The following is a 25,409-nucleotide window of genomic DNA, read 5'->3' on the forward strand; positions in this document are numbered from 1 at the left end:
AGGACACAGATGCCATGCTTTTCACCTCTGTGGTGCCATGCATAGAGGTACTCGACAGGCTGGGCAGATCGGATAAATGTGGAATGGGATATGGGCAATTTACCAGCTGGGTCCAGAGAGCCAGTGATATGGGCATTGGGCATCAGCATGGGTCAGCTGCAGTGAAGTGAGGGTTCTAAGTTGCATTAATAAAGAGATGACCTCCTCATCAAGAGGATGAGGGACCTGCCAAACTTTACAATGGGGCAGTTCATAATTAGAGTGTCTCGTTCTGATCTGGGTGTATATTGTTCATTTAGTGAATTTCTCATCCTTAAATGTTTATTCCAAGTGCCTCTCTCCTCTCACCCATAATTTACTTATTATTTGTTTGGGTTCTTGTCTCTATTTACTCACCATGTTGCTATAATAGGCATCTCTCTCCTCTGTGAATTGAGTTCCCCAAGGATACTCACACTGTGATTATGAACCTGAAGTAGAGAGTAGTCTTGGCCCCATCTTTGTCACTTGGCTTTGTGAAGACCAGATGAGTTGTATTTATGGTGCTTTACAAATAGCAAATGGGGGATGGTGTTATTTCCTGTCCATTTGTTAATGTGATGAATTACAGGCTCAAATTAGCAAGCCAGCTAAGCAGCCGCTGTCCCTAGCATCTGTGTAGCATCCCCACCCTGATATGTCCTGGATTTCTCAATAGGAAAAAAACAACTTGCTATTTACTCTCTAACTTGTTCAGCACCGGGACCTTCCTTTTAGCTTATTCTTTTACTGCTCCTCCTTGAAGTCCTTACACTGTCACGGCCCAGCTGGGTTGTCACACAGCTGTGTCCTCTGTAGGTCCAGAGGCTGAGGATCAGGGAATTGGGTAGGGCCTGCCCATGGCAACCCAGGCTCCCTGATGTACCAGACATGGCCTGAGTCTCGGATTTGCAGACCTAGGTCTTGGGAAGTGCCCTGCCTGTGTACTGAAGAAATCTAAAGGGATTACTTCAGTTCCAAAGGCCTGCTTTTCCTGGAGCTGGATGTCCCCTGGTCCTGTTCCACTGCTCTCTGCTGTTTGACAGGCATTGACCACTGGCCTACCTCAGTCTGACGAATGTGGCAGGTCTGCTGGTCCAGGTCCTTGCACAGATAATTGGGGTCTCAACACCAAACTTGACCAAGGACGCTCTAGGACTAAGTTCCCTCTCCATTATACTCCTGGGCTCAGCCATTGATCGTAAATCCCAGAGGCACAGGGTCCTGGAAGCTAAACATGAGGGAGCCATGTGCTGTGCCAAAGCCAGCCCTCTCCCAGTGACCTCACTAAGATCCTCTTTTTAAGCCTGTTCTCCCAGTGTAGACTCCTCTCCTCAAAGCCATTTTATTCAAGTAGACGTATTGCCATTTCCTACTAGTCCTTGACCTGGGACATGCAGGATGACCAGGTTTCCATGCCTTTGTTCCAAAAGCCTCCTGTGCACATTGAACCACTCTTTCCCTGGTGACTAGCTTTACACACCAGAGATCTCAGTCATAAAGAATCTCGCTTCTCTAGTCTCTGGCCTGTGGATACCTGTTCCTCCTGTATTTTCTCAACTAAGTCATCACTTAGATGACTGCATATGGATAAAAAGCTTGGCTTCTTTTAATTAAAATACCATAACTAGTGTAAATATAACACAGACATAGACTATAGGGAATCTGGAGACTGTCTCCTGGCTGTGGCACAGCACACACAGGTGAATCGTGTGAAATTTCCTGGGGCCTTCAGCAATGGCAGAGATGTTGAGGAGAGAGCCAGTAGCTGTGGACTCAGGGAAAGAGGCTGATGTAGCTGTGCATTACTCTGGGACATGGAACAATTTGCTTTACAATCTGGGCTCCTTGCTGTTGTAGGGTCTGTACATCATGGAGGCAGATGCTGTGCAAGGGACGCTGGCATCATGTAGAACAGTGGACCAGGTAGCTTCAGAGGCTGTCTTCCAAGTGTGAGAGCCTACGAAAAATGACAGACCGAGGCCATGGAACGTCCCATCTCGGCACGAAGCTGCCTCTTAAACCCTTTAGTTGTGCTCAGGATTCGGCACAGCACAGACACGCCATTCGGATGTTTCCTTTTAATTTTTGCCCACAGTTGTTCTTTCTCTTTAGCTTCTTCCGGTTTATTTCTCTTCTTTCTCATACCTATGTGTTCTTCTCACTCCAGCTTTTGAATCGAAAAGACAAGACCACCTTTGAGAAATTGGACTACCTGATGTCTAAAGAAGATAATTACAAGCGGACTCGGGAATACATCCGAAGCCTGAAGATGGTTCCCAGTATTCCCTATCTAGGTAGGAATCCGAATCGGTTATTATTTATTAAGAAACCTGCTCGGTATCAAATAAGATGTTTTGTAGTTGCTAGTTGAGAATTTTCCAGGAAGCAGCATGGGCCATGGATAAAGAGGTAGTTAATTGGTTGGCTCCTTGGATTGAAATAGGTTGATGATACTTCCCAAGGATGGGAACTTTGATGAAGGCCTTGACACAAGGGATATTCTGCTTCTCACACAAGTGTCCTGTGGATCCCAAGCCTCCCCAACCTGCAGCCCAGAAAGGTGACAAGACTCTTACTGGTTCATCCACATCCTCCCAAACTGAGGGAACTCAGGCCCAAACACCTGTTTTGGTTCTCGAGACATTATTGTGTGTGTGTGTGTGTGTGTGTGTGTGTGTGTGTGTGTGTGTAAATCCTAACCCGAGGATATGTTATTGATTTTATTTTTTTTATTTTATTTTTTATTTTTTTATTTTTTTATTTTATTGAGTTTTTACAGAGAGTAAGAGAGAGGGATAGAGAGTTAGAAACATCGATGAGAGAGAAACATCCATCAACTGCCTCTTGCACACCCCCTACTGGGGATGTGCCCGCAACCAAGGTACATGCCCTTGACCGGAATCGAACCCGGGACCTTTCAGTCGGCAGGGCGACGCTCTATCCACTGAGCCAAACCGGTTTCGGCGATTTTATTTTTTTAAATTGATTTTAGAGAGAGAGGAAGGGAGAAAGAGAGAGAGAAACATTGATGTGAGAGAGAAACAACTATTGGTTGTCTCCCCTATGCATCCGACAGGAGATTGAACCAGCAACCTAGGTATGTGGTCTGATCCAGAATTGAACTGGCAACCTTCCGGCGCATGGAATGATGCTCTAACCCACTTAGCCACACCAGCCAGGGCTTTGTACTAACAAAATTAAAATAATGATTATTGATTCTTTTGATTAGAAAATAATACACATTTATTGTAAAAAATTAGGAAGAAATTTACTATAATTTGTTATCCCACCTACAGATAATCTTGTTTTGCTTCATATCGTTTGATTTATTTGGGTGCATTTAAAAAATATATGTTTATACTATTGTGAACATGTAATATTATTACCTATATTTTTATACTGTGATTCAACCCCATTAACTCTAATTTTATGAAAAAATATTTTCTATCTTTTTATGATCTAAAAACAAGGGAAAATAAGGTTTTATAGAAGTGACCTCTAATATTTTCAGGATCTAATGCAGTTTGTTGGACATACATTTTTGACAACTTCAAAATTTCTTCCATGAGCATTGTTAATTTAGATTTTCTAATTCTCTTAAAGCCAATTTGGAAATTTTAATTTTAGTAGAAAATTGTCCATTTGATCCAAGTTCTAAAAATGAATAGCATAGAATTTTTTCCTCATTTAATTTTTTTGACCATAGAGTTTTATATGGTATTCTCTTAAAAAATTTAACCTCTGTGTGGTTATATTTTCTTTGTATTCCTAATAGTGTGCATTTTCCTTTCCTCTTTCTTTAACTTGCTTTGCCAGGGGTATGTCTGTTGTCTTTCCCGAAACTGAGACTTTGTATTTATTTGTCAGGCACATTATCCTGCTTTCTGACTCACTGTGTTCTGTCAGCTTAGAGGTGCTTTCTCTCCACATTCTAATCCTCTGAAATTGGGATGTATTTTTCCATTGATGGTAACAGAGCATGTGACATTGCTTAATTGACAGCAGTTTTTCTTATACATAAAATAATGGTTCACCTTATAATACATGACATCCTAAATTTGATGAAATATGGAATTTCTGCTTTTGTCTTTTTTAACTCATTGCTCCTATTTTCCTTAAATTATTTTTTCTATTACTTGCCTCAGTTGAATTATTGGTTCATTTGTATATATACTGTTCTTTTCACTTTAATTTGGAAAACAGTAAAGGGTATACATTTTCTTCTAATCGCTGCTTTTGTTATATCCTACATGTTTTAATGTATAGTGCTCTCACTGATATTGTTTAAATGTTCTGTTAATTATGGTTTCAATTTTTCTTTTATCCAAGTATTACTTGAGGCAGTGTTTTTTAAATTTTCAAGGGTGTGGTTTTTTCAAGTGGCCTTACTGAGATGTAATTCATGTATCATCTATGTAGAGTGTACAGTTCAATGGTTTTTAGTATTTTCACAGGGTTGTGCAGCCATTAGTACAATTTAGGACATTTTTATCACCCCAAAGAGAAACCCCATATTCATTATAGTCACTCTCTTTTTTTTCTAGCCACCCTACTCTTCACTTACCATCCTCAGACCTAGGCAACCACTAATCTACTTTTTGTCTCCATAGATTTGCTTATTCTAGACAGTTCATATCATTTGAATCTACAGTTTGTGGTCTTTTATGACTGCCTTTATTCCCTTAGCATTATGTTTTAAAGGTTCATCCACGTGGGAGCATGGTCATACTGCATTCCTTCTTATTCCCAAACAATATTCTATTGTATGGTTACACCTCATTTTATTTATCAATTTGATGGACATAGGGGTGGTTTCACTTCTTGGCTATTATGCATAAAACTGCTATGAATAGCTTTGGTTTTTAAAAACATAGTCTTTCCTCTAACCTTTTTACATTAGTTTAGAATATGTAAAATATATGCTTTCTAGGTTTTTAAAAATGTTTGAGATTTGTCTTGTGGGTTAATATAAGATCAGTTTTTGTAAATGTTTCCTGGGTGCTGGAAAAGAGGTGTAATTTCTCAAATTGCTATTGTAGTTACTCAATTATAATATTCAAATGAATAATTTTGACCACTTGGTCTCAGGACAGGAATATATGTTGGAATTCCCTTGCCCTGCATTATTGAATAAATAGAAATTTGTAAAGTTGTAGATTTATTTCAAAGTGTCCCCTACAAAGTGATCTTGGTTACATTTATTATTTGCTTTTACTTCTTTGAAATATTTAAGTCTGTGAAATGTTTTATTTTTCCTTTGCATTCATTTTATAAATCTTTAACTATATTTTGGATTTTAATGTTTTAAATTGCTTTGTCTTAGGAGTGATCCTTGAAAAACAGCATTTGTTGGACCCGATATTCGAGACGTGGCATTTTAATAGGGGAGTAAAAGTCCCACATTTGTTTAGTCTTAGCCATATTATTGGGTTGAATATCTTTCTATGCTTTCTTTTTCATGTTTTCTCATCCTTTCCTCATCTCCTCTCATGGCTGGCTGTAAACTGGCAGATCCCCTCTCACATCCAGAGATGGAGAGCATGTTGATTGCATAGCTCCAAGCCCACTCCCTCTTTGCTGGAGGCTAATCAATTGAAAGATGAGATTGATGGTATTGTGATGAGGACAGCCTAGCACAGTCCACTGGTCCCATTAGCCGGTGCTCCAGGGTCATTAGGGATGGCCTCTTCTCTCTCTTGAGAAAACACAAGAGCTGCCATGGACTGTCTGCTTTCTCTGTGCCTGGTACTTCGCTAAGCTTTTTAATGCATTATTACAGTGAATGTTCACAGTAGCCTAGTGAATAGGCAGGCGCGGAGAGGTTGCCTGGGGTCAAATACTGGAAAGTGGCAGAGCCAGGACTCTGCCCAGATGGTCTGGCTTGAAGCCCTGAGCTTTTAGCACTGCCCTCTCCTGACTCCCCACCTCTCCTGTCCAGGTCATTATTTTCCTCCTCCCTGAGGTTGCCACCTGTACGTCCTCTGCCATTTATGACTGTGGATGGCTTCCATCGGGCGCTGTATGAAGTGAGATGAACTGTGGTACTCTCTGTTCTTGGGCCCCAAAGCGGTGCTGCCTGGGGTTCCCGAGGGCATTAGTCCATGGTCTCAGCCACGGGCAAACTGGACCAATACCATCTCCCCTTTCTGACCCATGTCCCTTGTCATCTGACCAAGCATATACGCCCAGGTCCCCCCACTACAGACGAGTCCCGTCCTCAGGCCACTGGACAGAGGCATCCTGTGCGTCACCATGAAAGCTCTCGTTAGACTTGTAGTGGACAGGTGGCCTGTGCGGCCCTGAGGCCTCTCCATCACCTCATCTCAGCTGCTGCTTCATGGCAGGTGCTTCCCAAGAGATTCCGAGTAGGCTCCTTTCTCCTGCAAGGCCTCCTGCTTCCGCCTCTAAGCCAGCCAGCTTCCCTGCCTCCTGCGGTCCCTTCAGCCTTAGAATAATCTCCCTCTCCCCTTAGGCCAATTGCACTGCATTTCACATACCTCAGAAGACTCCTGACATATACAGGAGTCGTAGCTGCCGCAGCTTCATTGAAAAGAGTGAAGCAGGATCCCATTCTGAGTCTTAGTGGGGCCCTACATCCAGAGGGCAGCTCAGAGCCCTGCCTGCACGTCTGATTGCCTCGGACAGATGCTGCCCAAGTGCAGGTCGTGGTTTCAGTACTGGATTCCTCTTGAAAACCCAACCTGTTCCGGGGATGAGTTTGTTTATCGAAAGAGGAATCATTACATAATTCCTGGGAAGTGCAATATAGCAAAAAGTTGTCTGAAACAGTTTTTCCCCCTGGCAGCGTCCTCCCTGTAGGACTTTCCCAGGGGGAGAGGGAGTTATGTTTGGGGAGTGACTTTCGGTCAGTCCCTGGTATTTCCTGCTGCTTAGCTCCACGCTTGAGGCCTTGAATGCCACCTAAGCAGCTATTTGCCTCTCGCAGCTGGTATGGGTTTTACTGGGATGATTCTCCTAAACTTCTGCGGATGTTCTGTGCTAACTGGTCTCCTGGGACTCTTCACCATGTATCTCTTTCTCTGTGGAAAGATGCCCTCACACAGGACTAGTAACCCTCACCGTGTGGGTGTGTGTTCCAAGTCCTTTTAATGCAAATCTCCGGCACTGAAAGCTTTGGTACATTGAGTTCCTCATGAAATGTAATTTAAAAAACACTAAGAGAAAAACTACATTTAAAAAATAAGACTCTCTTTGTATCAAAAACTTTCTTTTTAATTACTTCAAAGTATAAAAATACTGGTGGGAAATAGTCATATGGGTTATTTGCAACTTAATTTTATCTGATAGCAACTTGTAAATGCCTAGTTCAGGTTGAAATAATGACAAAAGCAGGCAGAGCTTTGAAGGATGGTTACACCATTTATTTCTAAATAGCTTTATTGACTTAGAGAGTGGTTTTCACTACCTATAACTCCTTCCAGGAAATAGCTAAATAAAAAGAGGAATGTAATGGATTTTCAAAGATTTAGAGCTGATTCTAAAAGTATATGCAGTGTGGAAAATTATGATCTCTCAAGGAACAAAAATCAGGCATTCTGACAATTCTGAATAGTAAGAGAACATTTAAACATTCTTGGTAAATTTACTCAGACTTCTAATATGTGAAGTAAATATCTAGAACCTAAGCTATTCCTTTTTTTAAAGTGTAAGCCTTTATTTTCAAAGATGAACTTTGAAATTAAAAATAAAGGCAAGTCATTTCTGAGTATAAAATAAACAGACCCAAACTATTAGATTTCTAAAAAGACTTGAAAAGAGAAGTGGTCATTGGTCACAAAGAAGTGTTTACACTGAGGCCCCGAAGCCCTCAGAACAGTGGGGTGAGTGAAGGGCTCCTCCAGGCCCTCTGCAAGGAGGGGGTGTCTCCAGGCTGGCCCCAGCTGATCAGCAGGCCTCTGTCAGGTGATGCACTCCCCGGACTTCGTTTCTGCTCTGGTGCAGCTCACATCCCAGGTCTGATCACAGGCAGTGAACACAAAACCAAAAAGTGAGTAGAGCGCTATGAAGGGAAAGGCAAAGGAGTAAATAAAGGGGGGCCAACCCAGTCTCGGGGACCACGGAGGGCTTTCTGAAGGGAAACTCTGCAGGATGAATAAATGGGGTGAAGGGTGAGAGGTGAGCATGCCAGACAAAGACAGCGGCTTGTGCAAGAACCCTCAAGTGGGGAAAACATGTTTGTTGGAAAAACTGGCTGGAGGGGAGAGAATGAAGGGGAGAGTGTCATGAGAAGCAGCTGGAGTGGAAAGAGGGTGAGATCTCCTGGGCCTACACACTGGGGGTGGGGAGCTCAGGCTCTGACCCCCGCAGGAGCAGTTGGGAACCGCAAAGCAGGGCATGACCAGATTGGATTAGCATTTAACACCAGTCACTTTGCCTACAGCATGTGAATGGCTTTGAGGAGGTCAGGCTGGAGGAGGGAGGACTGGGTGGGGGACCATGCAAAAGGCTGTGGTGTGCCACTGTGTTTCAGAAATGGCTAGGGGGAGGGAAAGCCCTTTCAAGACAGGCCATTTTAGAGCAAAGCCTTGGAAAGACATAAAACAGCTGTCAGGGAGCAGGTCCCTTATGGCTGACGGAGACACATGGCACTTGCCTGTACTTTGGCTTTGAGCATCGGTGTGTGCATTTGAGCGGTGAGCCCCTGAAAGCAGAGATGAAAGGCAAGCACAGGTGCTCTTGATCTGCCTCCAGCAGATGCTGCCAGCACGTCCACTTCCCAGATGTGCATCAGAGTGGCTGTTGCCCCTTTGGTGGGGCCACCAGTGCCCCAGGACCAAGTTTGATGGCTCCCAAGTCAGGGTTACCACAGTATTATCCAGCTGTCCCCAAGTTTGCCAGCATTAAGGATAATCCTTTCCTGTAATGCCCAACTGAAAAAATTCCATTCCTCATGCAGTAAATCCAGCCTCCCCACCCCGCCCCAGCTCCCTACTCCACGTGTTTCCAAGGATCCCCAGGGAATGCTCATTTGTTCCACAGACCCATCCTGGTTGCTGCATGGTGCCTCAGCCGCTGCCGGGCCCCAACCCTGCCTTTCCTGACCAGTCTCTCCCGCTGAGCCATGTGGAGCCAGGCTCCTCCTTCCTTAGCTGGGGGAGCACAGCTCATGGGTGGAGAAAGGGGTGTCGGTGCCACAAAGACAAACTGAAGCCCGCATTGCAGAATGCCGGCTCTGGAGTCCACGGGCCTTGCCTTTTCTCCTCCTGCCCGATGGCCACAAGCTGCAGGGGCCGGCTTGTTGCCCTCGTCCCCTAGCCCAGGAGAACCTGTGATCAAGCTTCCCCTTCTCCGGAACGAGGCATCCTCCCTCTCTGGAGCCCAGCAAGCAGGAAAGCACTGCCTCTGACTCATCTCAAACATGCCTCTCAGTCAGCAGAACCATCACAGACACCCGTGCCCCATGGGAAGGAAACCTTTCCATGGTCCTGTAGAGTGGTCAGCTGCAGGTTCCCTACCCGTCTCCTGCCAGGAGAGAACTTGGCTTTACTTTTGCAATCTCAGGATTTGTTCCCTTAAAATTTACATTTCTCAGTCTTGCTTCCGAGGCTGGGACTTCATAGTCTTGCTCAATTTTTACCAAGAGTCAGTGAATGTTATTAACATCCCCACTTTATGAATGAAAAAAACCCATGTTTGACTTACGACTTACCCAATGTCATATGCCAGGCGGATACCAAGTTTAACTCAAGACCTCATGCTCTGGCTGCGGTCCCACCCAGCCTCAACGTATGCATCCTTCATTTACTATCTCCGTCCCTCCATCTCCATGGAGAGAAACAGTGTGGGAGGAAAATACGTTGGGGAGGGATGTTTCCTGCATGCTTTGCTGCCCAGAGCTGAGCACTGTGTCACATTTGTCCCTTCTGGGGCACAGGGAGGGCTTGCAGTCAGCTTTTCTCTGGGTCAGGAAGTTTTGCCTGGTCCCCCAAAAGGAGGTGAGAGCATAAGCCCATTTCATGCAAGAGGAAATGTGTTTTCCTAGAAGGAATCTGTATACTCATCAGAGTGACTGCTCTCTTTGACCTTCAGTCTCTGGGTTTCTAATTAGAAGTTAATAATAATAATAATAATAATAATGCAACAACTCATGTTTATTTTTTCATCATGTGAAAGATGAGCATTTTAGTTTCATCATCTCACTTAATCCTCCCAACCCTCCTTCCTCTGAGGGAGGTACTACTATTTTTTAACTTATTTCATAGCTGCAGAAGCTAAACCAGACCCGTGCTCAAACCCAGGTCTGACCCCAGTGCCCAACCACTAACCTTAGGCCAGGCCAGATGTTCCCTCTGGGAGATCAGGAGAGTGGGTGAGAAGGGGAATATCAACAGAGACTCTCCTGAGTAGAACAGGGGGTTGAGGTGGGTGTCCAAGGGCCCTCCCAGAGTCATCAGCCAGCCCTAACGAAGAAAAGCGTTAGGTAGAGGAAGGACTAGTGAGTTTCTCCATCCTTAGGACTAACCTGGGCCATTGGGACGTCTCCTTGCACTGTTTTCGGAGAGGGCGAGTTAAGACAGCCCTGAAAATCTGAAAGGTTTTGTGTGGTAGATGGCTTGTAAGATGGCCCCATATGGTCCCTGCCCCTGGTATTTGTGTCCTTCTGTAAATCCTTTCCCTTGAGCATGGGCAGAACATATTGACTTGCTTCCAGCAAACAGAATGACAGAAGTAATGAGATGTCGCTTCTGAGACTGGGTTATAAAAAGACTGTGCCTTCTGTGTCGGATGTCTGCTCTCTCTTACTCTTTCTTGAATCACACAACCTGGGGGTGTCCAGCTGCCAAGCACTTGGCAGTCCTGTGAAGAGGCCCAGTGGCCAGGTATTGAGACCTACCAACTACCTTGTGAGCGAGCTTAGAAGCAGACTCTGCCTAAGTGGAGACTGGATAAGACAGCAGTCCCAGCCAATAGATTCATCTCATCACTTGAGACACCTTGAGCCAAAGACATCTAGCTAAGATACATGCGAATTCCTGACCCACAGAAACTACAAGATAATCAATGTTTATTACTGTAAGCTGCTCAGTTTGGGGGTAATCTGTCACACAGCATTGGATAACTAGTACATTGCACAATCTTTATCACCACCCCACATTTATTACTCTGCTGCCCCATCCGCATTGGGACAACATCAGCTGTAAACCTCAACACGTAAAAGGCCGAAAGATTGACCTGCAGGGCAGCAGGAAGTGCTGGGTCCCTCTGAGGCGCTCATTGTGAGGGCGGAAATCCTGTAGGACAGAGGGTGCAGTTGCACTTGGGGAGGTGATGGATTCTTGCACCTCTCTAAGGAGAAAGGTGCCTGAGAGGGGCCTGAAAGTCACTCCCAGAAAGGCTGCGGTTCCCTAGTCACGTGTGTGTTGGCCTTCGGAGTGCAGTGTCCAGACCTGCAGAGGCCCAGGAACGCCTCCTATGGGGAATGAGGCCGCAGGAAAGGCTGTGCTCTGGAGCGGATTCGGCATCCACTCATTCTCTTAAAAACTTTTTAAATTTGACACGATTGTTGTAAAACTCATTCACACTAAAAAGAAGTCTATAAACTAAAAAGCGAAAATCCCTTCTTGTTCTCCTGCTTCTCAGAGGCAACCACTGTTAACAGTTGGCGTGAATTTTTCCAGACCTCTTAATCTACTTGTACACATATATGTGCACAGGGGTGTGAGAATAATACTGTGCTTTTTAACCAAAATGGGGATGGGCATTTTATACGTATCATTTTGTTGCATCTTTTTGTTCCACTTACAGTGTCTTCCATGCTCAGTGGCAGCAAATACAGAACTTCATTCTTGCCAATGGCCCCAGGCTCCCACCGATGCGTGGGTGACTGGATAGTGCCTGGGTGCGAGCTCATTTGTGTAGCTGTGCCCCAGCTGATACACGGCTAGGTGGTTTCTACTTTCTCCCTTTGACTGATTGTGTAGTGGGGAAGATCCTTATACATGTGTCTTCACTTGCCTGTCAGAGTATTTCTGAGACATTGGATGCTAGGAGTGGAATGGCTGGGACAAAGGTGACCCGGGCCGTTGTTCTGATGGCTGCTGCTGGGATGCCCTCGGCAAGGGCTGCAGTGACGTGTCCAGTGGCATAGTGTGGGCAAGCCTGTGTTCTCCACTCTCTCCAACTCTAGATGTTACCAACCATTTTTAAAAATATATATTTTTTATTCATTTCAAAGAGGAAGGGGGAGGCAGAGAGAGATAGAAACATCAATGATGAGAGAGAATCATCCATCAGCTGCCTCCAGCATGCCCTCCACACCCCCACCCCACTGGGAATGGAGCCCACAACGTGGGATGACCTGGAATCAAACCCTGACCTCCTGGTTTATAGGTTGACACTCAACCCCTGACCCACACCAGCTGAGTAGCTCAGTTGGCTAGAGCAGTGGTCGGCAAACCGCGGCTCGTGAGCCACATGCAGCTCGCGAGCCGCGGTTTGCCGCTCTGTTGACTAATGAGTTTGTCGACCACTGGGTTAGAGTATCTTCCCGATACACCAAGGTTGCAGGTTCGATCCCCAGTCAGGGCACATACAAAAAGCAATCAATGAATAATAAATAATAAGTGGAACAACAAATTGGCTTGCCCCCCTAAAAACAAACAACAATAAATAAATAATAAATAAAGTGATAGGTGAAGAGAGCATCTTGTTTTCATACACATTTCTCTCCCCACCAATTTTGTGCTCTTGGAAGAGAAGCTGCTTTTCTACTCCAAACACATGTTCCCTGGGCTCTCGGGGCCCAGGGTTAGGCAGCCAGGCCTGCAGGCCTCCCGCCCAGCTGCTCAGCCGCCCCTGCTCTTGCTTCTGTGTCCTGAATATCTGTCCTTAATCCCTCTCCATGTCCCGGCACAGCCCTGCGCTGCCCTGACAGTGAGGAAAGGATGCTGGCTCTTGGTTCCGCCAAGAGGAGGCCGATAGAAGGCCCTCCCCGGGCACACTTGCCTGGGGCTTGGTCAGCATTCTGGGCTCCAAGGAGGCTTCATGCTTCTTTATTTTCCCTCAATTCTAGATGACTGGGGCATCAGCCTCTGTCATCACAGAGCCCCAGAAGGGAATTCTAATTCCATCCCCTCTACATCAGCTACTCTTCCAGGCTCTGGGCCACTCCCAGCTCCCCTAGGGGTCAGGGCAAACATGGCCTGTCCACCTTGCCCAAGGAGCTCTCTTCGGTTGTGAGCTGTCCCTCAGCTTCAGGAGGGCTCCTGTGCTGAAGCAGGGGCGAAGGGAGCACCCCTCAACCAGCCCTTGGAGCCAGATGTAGCAGGACCATCAACCAGTTGGGGGTGGGACCACCAGATGGGCCGCCACCTGGAGGTGCCGCGTGTGGAAGTGCTTGGGGAAGGCTGCACAGATGGGAGGGGTTATCTCTGTCTGGGTCCCAGGTGTAGGCTGAGCTGGCCCAGGATGCCCCAAGTCAGGAGAGACAGGACATTTGGATGTCTTTGCGATGATTGGTACTAAGGCATTGTGTCCATAAGTGGCAACTACCAGGCTGTGTCTGGCTCAGGCCTGACTCTGGGTTCGGAGAGGTAAGCAAGCCCCAGGTCTGAAGGCATGGAGATGGAAGATGAGCCACCACATCAGGGACCCAGTTACCAGAGCATGTGGACCAGGTCTTCTACCAGGTAGAGCTGGTGCACGAGGTGACAGCCAGACCAGCCACAGTGGGACACTGTGAGTGCCAGAGGGTGGGGCTGTGGCTGTAGGTTGTAGGACAAGCGGCTCTCTTGTCCCACAAGAGGAAGGGAGAGAGGCAGGGCCCGATAGCTTTAGTCCTGGCAAAGGGATGGGAGCCCCAAGAAGCTGTGGGATATTCTCCATCACTGCCCTCTGTTATTCTGTGCCCTGCCCGCTGCTCTGAAATAAGTTGGGCAAATAGCCCCGAGCTGGCTTTCTGACATCTGGGGACCTACTGTCCGTCCAACTGCTTCTGCACAGCCAGGCTGGCCTGTGATCTCACGTACCCGCTCCTGGGGCAGAAGGCTCCATGCTGCCAAGATTCTTAGCCATACAAGGGGGTGATAATGGGTGACAGAGGGTCTCAAATCCTGAGTGTCCCAGGCAGCATGTTCCTGGGCAAGTCACTTACTTCTCTGAGCCTCAATATCTGTTGTGTCAAAAGGAGGGTAATTATAGAACCCACCTCATCGGGTTGTGGTGAGAGTTTAAAGAGACATGGGTGGTGCCCCATAGATGGTAGCTGGCATGAGTGTTATCCAGAGCGGAATGCTGCCAGGAAGACCACCACAGTGGGGACCCGAGACTAATCCAGAGACTATTGAGAAGCTCAGCGTATCCAGGAGGGGCAGGAAGAGCCCCATCTGGGCACCGCCAGGTGTCATGTTTAGTGACCCAGGTGGGCCTAGAAGGTTGGATGTGCCTTCTAGGGTAGGGCTGGGGTCAGTGTGGAGGGCTGGGGAGTAGGACACACTCTAACCAGCAGTAGGATGGAATTCATCTCGCAAAATACAGTCCCTGGAGGGGATGGGGACCAACAAGAGCTGGGATATAATCTAGACACTTTTTAGGTATAGACCCAGCCCATGACCCCTCCTTTCCTCCTTTCTGGGAACCTGGGAACTCCCCCACCTCTCCCGCAGTATTCAACTCCAGAGCCCTGTTCATTTCGCCAGAGTTTGCATTGGGATGGAGGGGTGCTTGTAAGTCTGCTGGCACTCAGAACAGGAGGACATGTGAGCTCAGGAATTCCGGGCTGGGAAGAGCAGATGGACGCACAATGAGAAACAGAAAGAGACCCGCAGGCCAGGAAGAGGAGCGGGAGAGGGAGAGGAGGAGAAAGCTGCTGCTTTGCCCCTTGAAGGCCTTCCAGGCCATTCCTGGTTCCTGGCCCTGGTGAGGCCCAGCTGCGTCCCTGCTCATGGGCTCGGGGGATACCTCGTGGCCTTACGTAACCAACTTATTAAATGAGCTGGACTCAGTCAGATGGAAGGAGAAACCTACTTTCCCCTAGTGTCCTTCCCAGCCTACTCTGTGGACTAGTTTTATTCCCAGTCGACACTGAAAACTCATCTGTCTGCTGTTAAGCATGAAAAGGCCCCGTTGTTGCCTCCTGTGTGTGCGGAGGATGCAAATTAACAGTCACATCCTAACAGTCACATCATTCCAGACAGTCCAGTCATAATCAGAAGGCTGGATCCTGGAGCCAGACCAGACTGGGAGGCCCTGGGGGGAGGGCTCAAGAGAGCCTTCATTGGCCCCCAGGCCTGCTCCCCCCACTTGCCTGCCTCACGTTGGTGTGTCCTTGGGGCTGAGGGAGAAGTGAGGGGTAAGGGGCCATCTTTTGTGGCATCCAGAACTTGTGCCCACTCTGTCTTTTTCCCTCTTTGCTATCTTTTCTCTCTTTTGGCTGCTGCTGCTTCAGATGTGCCGTTCCTGGGCACCACTGACTCAGCTGCCCGGAGAGGTGATGCTTCTCCTCCAGCTAATCACTTAGGACTCCTTGATTGGCTCCTGGGCCTCTGGCACGGTCCCCACCCCCACGCCCCAGCCAGGCTGCCCTCTGGTTCCTAGGAGATCTGTGACCTTGCTGTCCTTGCCTCCCCTGCCCCATCGTGGGCTTGCTGTTTGCTCCCAGTGTGGCCAGCTTCTCACTGCTGTCTGCCTCAGGCCTGAGGACTTGAGGCATGAGTCAGATGGTCATGCCCATGCTTGCTCATGCCAAACTCTTACAGTGCTCCCTTGAAGTCCCTCTCACTTGATTTAGGGTGAGGGGAGCACCCCCATCCCTGCCGTGGGGGACAACTCGCCCTTCTCCCCCCAGGATGTTTTCTGCACTCCTCTCTCAGGCTGCAGGCGGGCAGTGTGCTTGTGCTATAGAACCAGCCTGGGGCCATGCCCTGCACGGACGGTTCTGCATGTGGGCTATAACTAGCCTTAGGAGTCTGGATAAAACGGAGGCAGAAAGAGTGCCCATTTATCATTTTGTTACACTTAAAATGTCCCCTTTTTTGTTTAATCCAGTTGTCTGGCTTTCTCTTAGGGTAACCAAGAGTGTTTACATGACCATAAAACAGATGAGGTGTCTTTGGAGGGGGTGGGGGGGTCATGGAGGCCCTGAGCTTCCAAAGAGCCTCTGTGGATCATGAGCATTATAAACATTGTTTTCATAGTTCGAAGGTTTCTCTTTCAATCTTGTTCAAATTGGCACGGTTTGGGGGAGGGGTCCTGTTGGGTGTCACTGGTTTGGAGGACACCACTGTCTTCCTGCCACGTTCCCCACATGCCCAGTAGGTAGGTGCCTTCCAGTGACAAAGGTATTGGCCCAAACTGGGACATGGGGGTTTGGCCGGGTTTGGCTGACTTCCTTCTGGGTCTGGAGGTGCACTCACCATGGAAACCTGAGTACCAGGAGCACTCCTATGACTGGAGGCCCTAAAGGTCGCTGGGAAGGATGGGTGAGGAGGAGGAGTGTTGATGCAGGGGTGCTGACTGGCTGGCGTGTTTGCTGGTGGGGGAGCAGCTCGCTGGGCACTAAGGCCAGTGCACTTGAGCACAGCTCCCTCCCGTCTCCTTGCTCTCTCCTTTGATGCAGCTGGTTTGGTAAGCTGTCTCCCTCCCTCCCCATTTTGCTCTAAGGAGAGTGGGTTCCACCTCTCTGATGGGCTTATTCCTTCCTACTTCCATATAGCCAGGCTCTTATTTGACCAAGACTCAGATTTGGGTGCTGGGATAGGGGCTGGGAGAAACAGCTGGTGTCACAGCCTGCTCTAGTTTAGGGGCCAGCTCACTAGCTTAGCAAAGGGTGGCTCCACCTTGTCTGACACAGCTGTCAGAGCTCAGACCAGTGACTGAAGGTTGGACCCTGTTTTCCTTTACCATTGACCTTGCCATCCCACACACTCCACTCCAGGTATGTGGGGAGGGGTGGCCGTGGTCTGGGCCAAGGTCAAAATAGCTTCCAGATTCCACGGTGATCCCCAAAACTGACTAGGGGTTTGGGAGAAGGGAGCTGAGAGCCTTCTGGATGAACTGCTGCTGGGTGTTTTTACCAGCAGTCTGATGGTGAGCCTCACTTTCTCTTCTGTGAAGTGCGAACACCTCCTTCACAGGCTGCCGTGAGGTCACATAAGAAAACAGAAGTGCAGTTCCAGGCGCACAGGAGGTGTCAGTAAACACCAGTCCCCACCTACAGCTTTGCCAGAAAAAGCTCCCATATGTTCATTGAGAAGAGGATTGTTGGGTCCAAAGGTGTAAGGGCATTTAAAATTTTGATACATATATTGCCAAATTGTCTTTAAAAATATTGAATCACTTTGTACTTCCATCCAGAGTATATAGAGCACATATGTCTCTGTTTCCTTGTCTACATGGAGGTTGACTTTTTTCATCTTTGCCAATCCAATAGGCACCATGAGACGGTTTTGGCTTGATTCAGGGCACCACTCTAGTTATTACTGAAGTTGGAGTCTTTTCTTGTGTACTGGCCATTTGTGAGTCTTCCAAGTTTTCTGTCACAGTGTTTGTATCTTTCTTCTTAATTTGGAAGAGTTGTTGGTGTCGCATGAGTATTAATTCTATATTTTCCTCTAGTTTCATATTTGCCTTTCAGTCTTAGTCATGCTTGGTTTTTCGGAGGGCAGAAAATGTGGGGCTTTCTTTGGTTACGTCCCTTAACCTTTTCCTTTATGGTTTTGGGTTTTCCCATCATGCTCTAGAGACGCTTCCGGGTGCATGGACTTGATATACAGGAAGGTGGTTCTGGCAGTTAGTGTAGGAGTCGGGTTGGAATGAGGGGAGGAGTTGAGGGTTGCAATAGTGGCGGGGAGAGGAGAAGGGCACCTACACTGAGGCAGAGGAGAGGGCTGGGGAGGAGGGATGGGTTGACCTTGATGAGGGGGAGAGAGGCGTCCTTATTTTTGACCTGAGCAATTGAATAGATGGTGCCATTTGGCGAAATGGGACCAGACCTGGAGGAAGGTGTGTAGGTGTGACCACACGCCTCTGAGGGGTCCAGGACGTCCAGGACAGGACAGGGTGTAAGGGGGTGGAGCACCAGAGGACCATCTTGGTCCGAGGTGCTATCAGGGACTCCTGGAGCATGAGTGGAAACCAGAGGCAGGGAGAGTGGGATTTAAATGACGGTGTGTGTCCTTCCTGCTGCATCTCTTCCTGGTTTTACTTAAAGAGGCTTTGATATCGGAGATCCCACGAAGGCATTCACAAACAGTGACACACAGTGCAGATACATCCAAATAGCACTGATGGCTTTATTGCAGATTTGTGCTATTACAAGGATAATCTGGGAATATATTAAAAAAAACCCTCCCTTTTATATACACAAACATGCTACATGGTACACGTTGCGAGGATGCTGAGGTAATAGGCACACACCCAGACATGGACAGTACCAATGTTCAACGGCTCGCACGCCCCGACCCACTCACCCACTGGGAGGGTCTCACCTTGACTCCTCTCCTGCTCCCGCTTGGCAATAGTTCCGGAGTACTGAGTGTGACCCTCTATGGCCAACGGGACTGGGAGAGCCACCTCGCTGTAATGCAATGAACAAGGGGCCAGTGGCCCCTGGTTATTCAGTAACTCACAAGAAACGGCCAATTCTCATCTTTGTGGCACCTGCATTCTCCGGGAAGTGTAGTTCGGGGACGAGACACGGACTCTAGTCGGCCTGAGAGCATGGGGCTTTTGGTCTGTAGCCATTTGGGGTCCCAGTGATCAGATGATGACTTTTCTTTCCTTGAGTACCTCCTGGGCACAGTAGGCTATTATTTCTGTGAAGGTTAAAATGACATGTAGGCTAAAGTGTGAATGGGAAATACAAAATTGTGAGTACATTATCTGTGTGGCTGGTAGTTAGCTTTGGGCCTGGCCTTCCCTTTCCTGGCCAGAAACCTGGAGCCCTGACTGTCTCCTACTCAGAGGCTGAGGAATCTTTCCTAGAAGGAGAGGAGGGTATGACAGAAAGGCAAGGAGAAGAGCAGAGCAGAAAGGTGCCTGGAAGTAGAGCGAGTGGCCAAGGAATGACCCACACAAGAGGCTTACTGAACGCTGTTGAACGAATGAGTAAGTGGAGGGGTGGATGGACAGATGACGAAAGTCCTGAGAATGGGGGGAGTATGAAACAGAGATGAAGGGGGGTTTCGAAATTTGATTAGGTGCCCATCGGCGTTCTTAAGTTGGAGACCCCTCTGAGAGAGAATCGCGCTGTAGACATTCCTGGAAGGACTCAGCACGTGGACGCCAAGGACTGATCTTCGATGGAAGCTGCACGGTCTGGTCTGCTCTTAGACACAAGCACCACGACTCAAGGAAAGGCTTTCTCCAGGAGCAATGCTCCGGTAAGAGCATCAGCACGCAAGCGTTGACTGTGTACTTAGGTATGTAAGGCAAACCTCTGTATGTATCTAGATATATTACATGTGCCATATATCTAAATGCATATGCATGTGGCATACACTTAGGTGGGCAAGATCGGCTCATACACGTGTATATCATGAAGGTATTTTGCAGTTGTGCTTTTATTGTAGGCCTTAATTTATTTAAAGAAAGACTGGTCTGCAGTCTGTCCTGTCTGGAATCGCGAGGGCTGTCTGGTGTGAAGGAGTGTAGGGACAGAGAATACTGTACTGTTCAGGTCCGTGATCTGCCACAATGACTGGGACAGAATCCAGGTCCCAGTCCTCCTGGCCCCGGTGAACTGGCGAGGAGTTGCTTTGTGTGCTGGGCCTGCATGGCGGGGGCAGGCTCCTGGCGAAGGCCAGGCCGCGAGGTCGGAGGGAGCTGGCTTAGTGGAAGGTGTTGGGATTGGGCCGGATCATCATCACCACTTTCTTGAGTGAGTAGGAGCCTCCTCGGAACTCAGCCCAGTAGACCCCATCCTGGTAGCGGCTCCGGTAATGGCCCCCGCGGTACCAAACCCCGTTGAGGTTGGAGTGGGCACAGGCGTTATACCACCAGCCTCCCTTCTGGTAGTGGGCACAGTTTCCTGCAGAGAGAAGAGAGTGAGAAGATCTCAGGGGGCTGGGGGGAGAGTCGGTTTTACCTATGTCCGCTGTTTGCTTGGGGACTTTAGCAGGACCCTCTCTGGGGGGTCTTTGGAGCAAGAACGCCTGAGAGGTGGACCAGGCTTCAGGCCTGCTCAGACCTGTCTTTGAGGCTCGGCCTTCTAACTGACAAGCTGTGATCTTGAGCAAGTGACTTAAACTCACCGAGTCACCAAATTCTCATTGTAAAAGGAGGATAAGCAAAGCCTCCCCACAGGGCTGCCTCCACACAGGGCTGCCTCCCCACAGGGCTGCCTCCACTCAGGGCTGCCTCCCCATAGGACTGCCTCCACTCAGGGCTGCCTCCACTCAGGGCTGCCTCCCCACAGGACTGCCTCCCCACAGGGCTGCCGTGGGGATTGAATGAGGGCACATATTTAAGCACTTAGCTCAGAGCTTGGTGCAGAGGACGTGCAGGGGAGGACCCCATACTCCGGGTTTGAACAGAAAACGGAAATGACCTGTGTGGGCGGAGGAGGGCAAAGGAGGTTCCTTAGGAATTTTTTGAAGAGTTGAAACTGTTGGATCAAGAGTCTTTATAGAATGACAAAGGAAGTGCTTGAGAGAAAATTCTTCTCTATTCCTCCCCAGCATGTATTCCAGCCAAATATATACTTTTATTTTATAAAAGAAAGATATTTTATGAAACTTTTGGCACTGTCATAACATTCTGGATTTTTCTGCTAAGGACAAGCAGTTTGGAAAGTGTGGGCAAGGGACAAGCGGCCTGCAGGGGCACCGGCTTCACAGGGAGGAGGAGCCCCGGGTGCTTGGGCTGCTCTTAGTTAAAAGAGGGGGTGCCCGGTTTCCTGATCAGGCAGACCCCCACTGGGGGGAAGGGCTGCCCCAGTCAAGTCTGTGGGTTGGGGCCTAATGGGGCTGGCGGCCCTGCTCCGACTGAGGCTTTGGGCTGAGGCAGAAAGTGAGGGAGACTCAGCCCCAGGCCCCTTGGGGCCCAGCCCAGCTTTCCCAGCCCTTAGGGAAGAGGTAGGCCTGCTGACTTGCCAACCAGCTAGGGCCTCATCTCAAGAAATTGGGTGTGGGGCCCTGGGGGGTGTGAGTCTGTGCTTATAATGTTCTGTTTTCTCCCTTGTTTATTTGTTTGTTTTAATATAAAGACTTCTTAGTGAAGGCCTGAGTGTGAGGCATGTCACCTTGGACAAATGACTTCCTCTCTCCTAGCTGGTTCCTCTCACCGGCTCCTGCAGCGCCAGGTGAACGATGCGTGCTAGAGCTACGGTCATAAAGCACCACTGCATCGAGCCTGACTGTTGCCAAGCCCAGCCAAAGCCCCCAGTGCATCCTCTCTAACATCTCATCTCCCTGACGGTGGGCATGGTCCTCGTGTCCTTGTGGAGACTGAGGCCCAGAGAGATCAGCGGGAGGCCCAGGGGCACATGGCTGGCAGGAGGTGGGGCCAGCATGGCGTGTGGCCAAAGTCCATGGGAATGTGGGGCGCTGACACTCAGCACTCAGGCAGAGAGGTTATGCGAGCGCACCTGGATTGGCCATCACGTGTGTCATTTGTACACACTTTACCTTTACCTTTTTGTAAATGCCACTCTGACCCAGCTTTGCAAAGGGGATCTGTGGCTAGCGGGCAGAGGAGTGGGCCTTCAGGGGCAGGGACAGGGGCAGGCAGCTGGACCCGGGGATCTCCCTGTTCTCAGGCCCCGGTGTCTGGGACTGGCTGTGGTTGACCTCTGTTCTCGGTCCTCCACCTGGGTCTGACTCCACGGTCCTACCTGTGTAGACATCGTGGTCTCTGTCCAGGGTGGTGAATTGCTTGCCATTGTGCCAGGTGAAGGAGTCGCCAGCGTTGCCATGGTAGCGTCCCAGCCGCAGCTTATAATACTCGCTCTCAGGCTCCAGGCGGAAGCTGGCATACTCTGCAAAGACCTTGCGGCCAGACCAGTCCTCCATGGTCACCAACAGTTTGTAGTTGCCTTGGTTCGTCAGCCAGTAAATGTTCTCCAGGCCCAGCCAGTACTCACCGTCGATGTTCCCAAACCCTTGCTGGGGAAACACAGGAGAGCGTTAGTGAGTGCCCTCGGCCAGCAGGCTTGTGGTCGGAACTTGGGACTCTTATCTCCCAGCAGTGACGAGCGCCTGCGGGAGGGGGCTGCTGGCCCTGGTGGGTCTGCAGAGATGGCCCCGTCAGTGTCCTTCTTGCCTCAGGTGTTTACTGTTTGGGGCTGCACAGGCCCTGACAGGTCAGCGGGCACCTTCCCTCCCAGTGGCTCCTTTCCTGGTCAGCCAGGCCTCTTGAGGTGGGCAGCACATTCAGGCCCTGTGGTCTCACCTTGTACGTCTCCCAGTTCCTGAAGAAGTTGACAGAGCCGTCCAGGCGCCTCTGGATGACGGTCCAGCCCCCAGGGTCGTGCCGCTGGTCGCACCACACCTGCATGAGGCGGTTGGTGTTCTCTGGCTTCACCAGGTAGATGGAGCTGGTGTCGTGGCCATCCTCCAGGGCCTGCAGGCAGTCTCTCCACGGGCCTGGAGACACAGACACGCACATGTCACAGGCCTCCCTGTGGCCGGGCCACTGAGTCACATTCACACACATCCCTGCACCCTACGCGGGCACTACCTCTGTGGCAGTATCCCCCTCATCACGGTTTCACTTTCTGCAGTTTCAGTTACCCACTGTCAACCATGGTCTGAAATATTAAATGGAAAATTCCAAAAATAAATAATTCATGAGTTTTCGATTGTGCCCCATACTAAGTAGCGTGATGAAATCTCACACCCTCCACTCCATCCCGCCCGGTACATGAATCATCCTTTCATCCCTTTGTCCAGCCTTCATCCCTTTGTCCAGCCCTTCATCCCTTTGTCCAGCCCTTCATCCCTTTGTCCAGCGTATCCACACTGTGCACACTCCCCGCCCCTTAGTCACTCAGCAGCCATCTCCCTGATCAGATCGACTGCTGCTGCATCACAGTGCCATTGTTCCAGTCACCTTATCTCACTTAACCATGGCCCCAAAGTGCAGGAGCAGGGATGCTGGCCATTCAGATATGCCAAAGAGAAGCTGTAAAGTGCTTCCTTGAAGCAAAAAGGTGAAAGTTCTCGACTTAATAAGGAAAGAAAAAAATTGCATGCTGAAATTGCTAAGATCTGAGATAAGAATGGATGTTCTGTCTGTGAAATTGTGCAAAAGGAAAAGAAAGGTGTGCTGGTGTGCTGAGAGAGCACATTCACGTAACTTTTATTATAGTATGTTGTTAGGACTGTTTTATTTTTAGCTCTTGTTAAGCTCTTACTGTGTCTAGTTTACAAATTAAACTTTATCATAGGTATGTATAGGAAAAAACATACATACCTATGTATTGGTATCATCTGTGGTTTCAGGCATCCATTGGGGACCCTGGAACGTATCCCCCAAGGAGAAGGGGGACCACTGTAATGTGATATTCAGCTAGGAGCTCGGAGCTGGGGGCAGGATGCCTGGACCCCAGGCCCACTTTCCCCCTCGTCCCCGCCGTGTGATCTAGGCCAGCTTCCTTACCTCTCCCCACCCTCAGTTTCCCCAGCTTGTAGAAGGGAGATCATCTTTGCCTCATTTAAGGTGGTAAGGGTTACTGAGATCATATGTGTGGCGTTCCTGGAGTGATTTTTCTTTTAAAGTTGGTTGTATTGGCAAAGAGAGATGAGTGCCCACCAGATGCGCAGATTCAGCAGCACTGTGTCACTCTGGCGGCCTCATCCCGTTGGGGAGACGGCTGCTGCTCTTCCTGAGTCCTGTGGGCTGAGCCGGCTGGCGCCTCAGCTCTGACTCCTACCCGCCTTGTCAGGACGGTGCCCGGTGGCAGCTGCCACAGTTTTTTGTGAATGAATTTCCGTGTAGTCACAGGGACCCAAGCAGGGCCCCAAATCTGGTCACCTAGCCAGAGATTTCAGGATGTTTCTGGGATTCAGACGCTGGCCTCCAAACACCCTTTTGGGGGACCAGGTTCTCTTTAGCTCAGTCTGTGTATTTTCCAAGGAAAGCTCACGGAGGGCCAGATGCTTGGAGTTCACATGTTCTGAGGTTGCAGTTCTCCGGGCAGGTCCATGGACTTAAAGGCTGGTGTCTAGGATGCACCCCGTCCACGGCTCTTCTGAAGCTGAGACTGGATGTGCTCTGTGATTTTCTGTGACTTCACAGAGCTTGAGTCAGAAGGAATGGGTGTCTCTTGGGGTCCAAATAGCTACTGTAGGTCTTCCCCTCTCCCCCTCACATCCCCCTGGGGGTTTCCTGTGTTTGGATGTTGGTCCCGTGAATAAATTTAAGTCACCAAGGTCCAAATAGGCTGCCTTCTTCTTCATTCATCTGAGGAACGTTGAGAATGTTTTCAGGACCTAGCCATTGAACTACATCTCTTATTAGCTACACATTTTAAAATAAAGAAAATTGTATACTTTGCTTCAGCTTCTCTTCAAAATACTCCCCAATCCGAGATGCGCAAGATCGAACATGCCAGGAAAGTCCCATCTTGTTCTTTCTGTTAATTTGTATGTTTACTCAACAACTGTTTACGGAGTCCCAGGCCCGGGGGTACCTGCCGGCAGCAGGAGCCCAGGGTGGGGTTGCTCTGATGCCCAGAAAGGGAGGAGCTGCCCTCACCAGCCTTCTCTGGACCTGAGCTCCTGGGAATCCTGTCCTTCCCCCTCTGTGTGTGGGGGAGGGGTGACTCTGGGTGCTGGGTGCTCAGCTCGCCTGTGTACATCAAACGTCTCAGATTCCTTCCTGGATGGTGGTTGGGCTCGATGAGTCTACACGTGATGGCAAAATAGGAAAAGTCTGGGTTTTTTGGTCTTCGTTGCACATCTCAGGTGGGCTTTTCCTGAGCCCTTGCTGCTGTGTTAGGGCAGCTTCCCTGGAACCTGATGGGAAGGCGGGGCTGGCCTCGCTCGCCCCCTCTGTCCCCAGTGCCCAAACAGCACCGAGAAGGAAGGTTGGTGTGGGTGCTTACGGCCGACAGTTACCCAGGAGGCTCCTCCCATCATGCTCCAGGCACAGGCTTCCCACTCATTTACCTGTTCACCAGCCCCCTCTCCCCTCCGAGGGGTGGGCAGTACCCCCCACACCGCCCGGTAGCAGATGTGGCACAAGCGGCTGCTCCCTTCTTCGCCTTGTGCCTCTTCCGTCCTGGGAAGGGGAGGCCAGACCCAGAAAGAGCATTCATGAAGGAGAAAAAGGTTTTGGTTGTGTTCAGCCCACAGCCCCAGGGACCAAGGCAGAGAATGGGAGTCTGTCCCCGACAGCTGGAGCAGAGCTGCCGTGGGCGTGGAGGCTCCAGCTCCTTCCCGAGTCCGAAGCACAGGGGAGGCCGTTAGATGGGGATGCTGGTGCCGGGA

At 49.3% G+C, this 25,409-nt stretch overlaps 2 protein-coding genes across 5 annotated transcripts in view; one reads left to right on the plus strand and one right to left on the minus strand.

The window, feature by feature from the left end:
• The window catches only part of RALGPS1 (Ral GEF with PH domain and SH3 binding motif 1), a 222,463-nt gene that overhangs the window by 102,348 nt on the left and 94,706 nt on the right, over positions 1-25,409 (plus strand). For all 4 annotated transcript variants that reach the window (XM_054727689.1, XM_054727690.1, XM_054727691.1 and 1 more), the window contains one exon: positions 2,189-2,315. In XM_054727689.1, coding sequence (XP_054583664.1) covers positions 2,189-2,315 — 127 coding nt within the window. The remainder of the gene's footprint in view (positions 1-2,188; positions 2,316-25,409) is intronic.
• Positions 18,249-25,409, minus strand: part of ANGPTL2 (angiopoietin like 2) — a 33,431-nt gene continuing 26,270 nt past the window's right edge. The window contains exons 3-5 of the mRNA XM_008155317.3: positions 22,369-22,562; positions 21,812-22,082; positions 18,249-20,008 (exon numbers count right to left, since the gene is read on the minus strand). Of these exons, the coding sequence (XP_008153539.2) occupies positions 19,809-20,008; positions 21,812-22,082; positions 22,369-22,562 (665 nt within the window). The 3' untranslated portion in view covers positions 18,249-19,808. The remainder of the gene's footprint in view (positions 20,009-21,811; positions 22,083-22,368; positions 22,563-25,409) is intronic.

The sequence above is a fragment of the Eptesicus fuscus genome, chromosome 15 (assembly GCF_027574615.1).
Source record: "Eptesicus fuscus isolate TK198812 chromosome 15, DD_ASM_mEF_20220401, whole genome shotgun sequence".
Classification (NCBI taxonomy): Eukaryota; Metazoa; Chordata; class Mammalia; order Chiroptera; family Vespertilionidae; genus Eptesicus; species Eptesicus fuscus.